General features: G+C 59.7%; 1 protein-coding gene across 1 annotated transcript; it reads left to right on the plus strand.

Moving 5' to 3' along the window:
- The first annotated feature begins 739 nt into the window (after window positions 1-739).
- LOC118982813 (patr class I histocompatibility antigen, A-2 alpha chain-like) lies at window positions 740-2,617 on the plus strand. The gene is made up of 4 exons (XM_037039984.1): window positions 740-1,000; window positions 1,158-1,433; window positions 2,006-2,281; window positions 2,379-2,617. Exons 1-4 carry the CDS (start codon window positions 847-849, stop codon window positions 2,609-2,611), a joined length of 939 nt encoding a protein of 312 aa, XP_036895879.1. The 5' UTR covers window positions 740-846; the 3' UTR covers window positions 2,612-2,617.
- The last annotated feature ends 869 nt before the right edge of the window (window positions 2,618-3,486 follow it).

Consider the following 3,486-nt stretch of genomic DNA (forward strand, 5'->3'; position numbering starts at 1 on the left):
ACTGTCCTCATGGTGTAAAGGGAGTGAGATTTGCAGGGTTAAGGTGGTCACAGCGAGTTAAAGTGGCATCGGGTGCAGAGAGCAAACAACAGTCTGAGTCATGTTGAGTGTGATGAGAGGTCAGTAAAGTGTCAGCGGAATGAGGAACATAAATGGTTAAATGTGGGTCCTGAACCCCTTCCTCTCTAAGTAGCAAAGAGGAAGCAGAGCTGGCCCTCCGTCAGGGAAAGGCAGGGAGTTTTCCTTGTGGGAGGATCCGTCAAAGTTCCCGGGCGATAAACCACGAACTCTGCCCCGGATGCCATTGGCTGGACGAACTCTGGAACAGCCAATCAGCGTCACGCTAGTTCCGGGTATATATAGAGTCTCACTGAGAACCGGAACTCAGTCTCCCGTGACTCCCGATTGCTGGTGATGGTGCAGATCATACTCCTGTTGCTCTCCGGAGCCCTGACCCTGACCGAGACCCCCGGTGAGTGCGGGGTCGGGAGGGCACGGCCTCTGCCGGGTGGGAGCGAGCGGACCCGGCGGGGGGGGGGGGCCCAGGACCCGGGAGGGCGGTAACCCAGCGCCACCCCCCGCCGATCCCGCCCCGGCCCCGCCCCCTCCTCTCCACAACCCCCGTTTCCTTCTCCGCGCCCCGCCCCCAGCCCCGTGGCCCTCTGCCCGACCCGCCACTCGGCAAACCAAGGACGCGCGTCCTCCCCGTCCCCAGGTCTCCACAGCCTGAGCTATTTCCACGCCGCCATATACAAACCGAGCCTCCGGAAGAAGCGGTACATCGTCGTCGGGTATGTGGACGACACGGAGATCCTGCGGTTCCACAGCGACGGCGTGAACCCGAGGATGGAGCCGCGGGTGCCGTGGCTGGAGCAGGCGTGGGCGGAGCAGGAGGACCCAGATTTTTGGGAGGACCAGACGGTAGAAATGAAGCATATTACGCGCGTGACCAGACTGAACCTGAACAAGCTGCATGCCCACTATAACCAGAGCGAGGACGGTGAGCCACGTGCACCGGGGTCCGGGCACGATCCCCTTCCCCGTGGACAGGCTGGGATCACCCCGAGACTCTGTGTCTGCACCACACCCCCAGGCTGCGGTGTAGGAATGGTGGGACTATGTGATGCGGTGATGACCTTAGGGGCGGGCGGGGTCAGGGTCTCACATCCTCCAGGAAATGACCGGCTGCGTGGTGGGGTCAGACGGGCGCTTCCTCCGCGGGTTCAGTCAGTTCGCCTATAACGGCACCGACTACTTCGCTCTGAACGAGGACCTGCGCTCCTGGAACCCAGCCTCCAAAGTGCACCAGGTCACCGGGAGCACCTTGGTGCAGGTCCCTGACACAGAGAGCAGGAGGTTCTTCCTGGAGTACACGTGTGTGCACCGGCTCCAGCTGCTCCTGGAGAAGGGGAAGGAGACACTGCAAAGAGCAGGTACCAGGGCGCGGGCCTCCCCAGGAGGGGATCTGTGGGCTGGGGCGGCTTCCTACAAGGAGAGGGGGGGAATGGGGCAGTGACAGAGTGTCCCTCCTGCTCAGGAGAGGGAAGAAGCCCTCAGGTTTCCTTATTCTGTGACTCACCCGTTGGCCCAGCTTTCTCTAAAGGACAGTAAAGGACCCAGCCTCTCCCTGAAACACCCACAGCGGGTCCCTCACACCCTGCAGCACCTGGGCACCAGGAACCTCTCCCTGGTTCTGGGGCTGAGACCCTCTCTGGAGGCCTGACTCCAGCTTTTCTCAGTCATTCAACCTCCACCTGAGTCTGTGTCTCCCCTGAGAGACCTGGACACTCCTACCCTAGGTTCTCACCCTGATTCTGGAACTTTCTAGGAAATAGGAGATTATCCCAGACTCGTTTATAGAGGCCTCTGTGCAGGCTGGTGTCTGGGTGGTGTCCTTCCTTCCCCCACCCCCATTGTCCTGTCCACTCTCAGGGTGGTCACATGGGCGCTGCTGGAGTGTCCCATGACCTCGCAAAGTTCCTGAACTTTCTCACCCTCCCCTCAGACCCTCCAAAGACACACGTGACCCACCACCCCATCTCTGACCATGAGGTCACCCTGAAGTGCTGGGCCCTGGGCTTCTACCCTGCTGACATCACCCTGACCTGGCAGCGTGATGGGGAGGACCTGACCCAGGACATGGAGCTTGTGGAGACCAGGCCTGCAGGGGATGGGACCTTCCAGAAGTGGGCGGCTGTGGCCGTGCCCCCTGGAGAGGAGCAGAGATACACGTGCCATGTGCAGCACCAGGGGCTGCCTGAGCCCCTGACCCTGAGATGGGGTGAGGAGGGGGTGTTGGCACAGAGCCTCTCCTCAGGGTGTCCCTGAGCAGGGTCAGGACTCAGGCCTGAGGCTGACTTCTCACTTTCCCCTCACAGAACCCCCTCCTCAGACCACCATGATCATCGTGGGCATTGTTGCTGCCCTGGGTGTCCTTGGAGCTGTGGCTGCTGGAGCTGTGATGTGGAGGAGGAAGTGCTCAGGTGGGCAAGGGGTGGGGCTGAGTTCCCTGGCCCCCTGGGGGTCAAGCCCAGGTGGAGGTGTGCTCTGCCTGGTTAATGGGCATCGTGTCCCCACACAGGTGCTTGTCCATCTGGGGCCTATTTCCTAACACTGACTCTTTCCCATGGGGCATGTGGGAAACTGAAGGACATTCATCAGCTGATGATGCTAGTGATGGGGACTGATTCCCAGCTGTCATGGATCATAGCAGGAGATCCCTGCTGAGGACAGACCTCCAGACAGGCAGTTGGTTCAGTCCCCACACATGTACTTTCCCATATTTCCTGATCCCACCCTGGGTGATCAGTCACAATTCTGGAACCTTCCCTGTGCTTCAAGAGTGTGGGGCTCCTTTAGGGTCACAGCACCCAGCCTCCCCCCTGACTTCTCACAGAACATTTTCTTCTCACAGGCGGAAGCAGGGAGAGCTACACTCAGGCTGCCTCTAAGTCTGGGTGTTGGGGAGGTGACATCTGGGACCCTTGGGAGAGTGTGGGCTGGAGTCTGTGAGGGGAGGTCCCCCACCCCATAACTCTGCTGTTGTGTCTTCCCCAGGCAGCAACAGTGCCCAGGGCTCTGAGGTGTCTGTCACAGCTAATAATGGTAAGACCTTGAGGGAAGGAAGTGGGAGATATGGGGTACTAGGGTCACAAGTGGGTTTGGGGATTCTCCGAGTGGGACATTCTGAGCATGTGGTGGCTGTGGGGGAATGTGGCACTTCTGAGACTGACCTGAGTTTGTTCATGACAACTCTCCTTCCCACTGTGACAGAGCTGCCTTGTCCGGACTTGGAGCTGAAACAGTCACTGCAGCCTCCCCTTGGGACTTATCGGATCCCTGACTACAGTTTCTGTCAACCAGCATCTGAAAGCACCTGTGTTGTTATCAGCACAGTGAGGAGCTGGTGCCCAGGGCACCCTCCCAACAGGGACCTGTGTCCTCTCTCCTGGGGACTGTCCTACCCTAGCAGAGCTGGGGGAGCTC

This window comes from Sturnira hondurensis, unplaced genomic scaffold (assembly GCF_014824575.4).
Source record: "Sturnira hondurensis isolate 20B ecotype Veracruz unplaced genomic scaffold, ASM1482457v3 Scaffold0002140, whole genome shotgun sequence".
NCBI lineage: Eukaryota > Metazoa > Chordata > Mammalia > Chiroptera > Phyllostomidae > Sturnira > Sturnira hondurensis.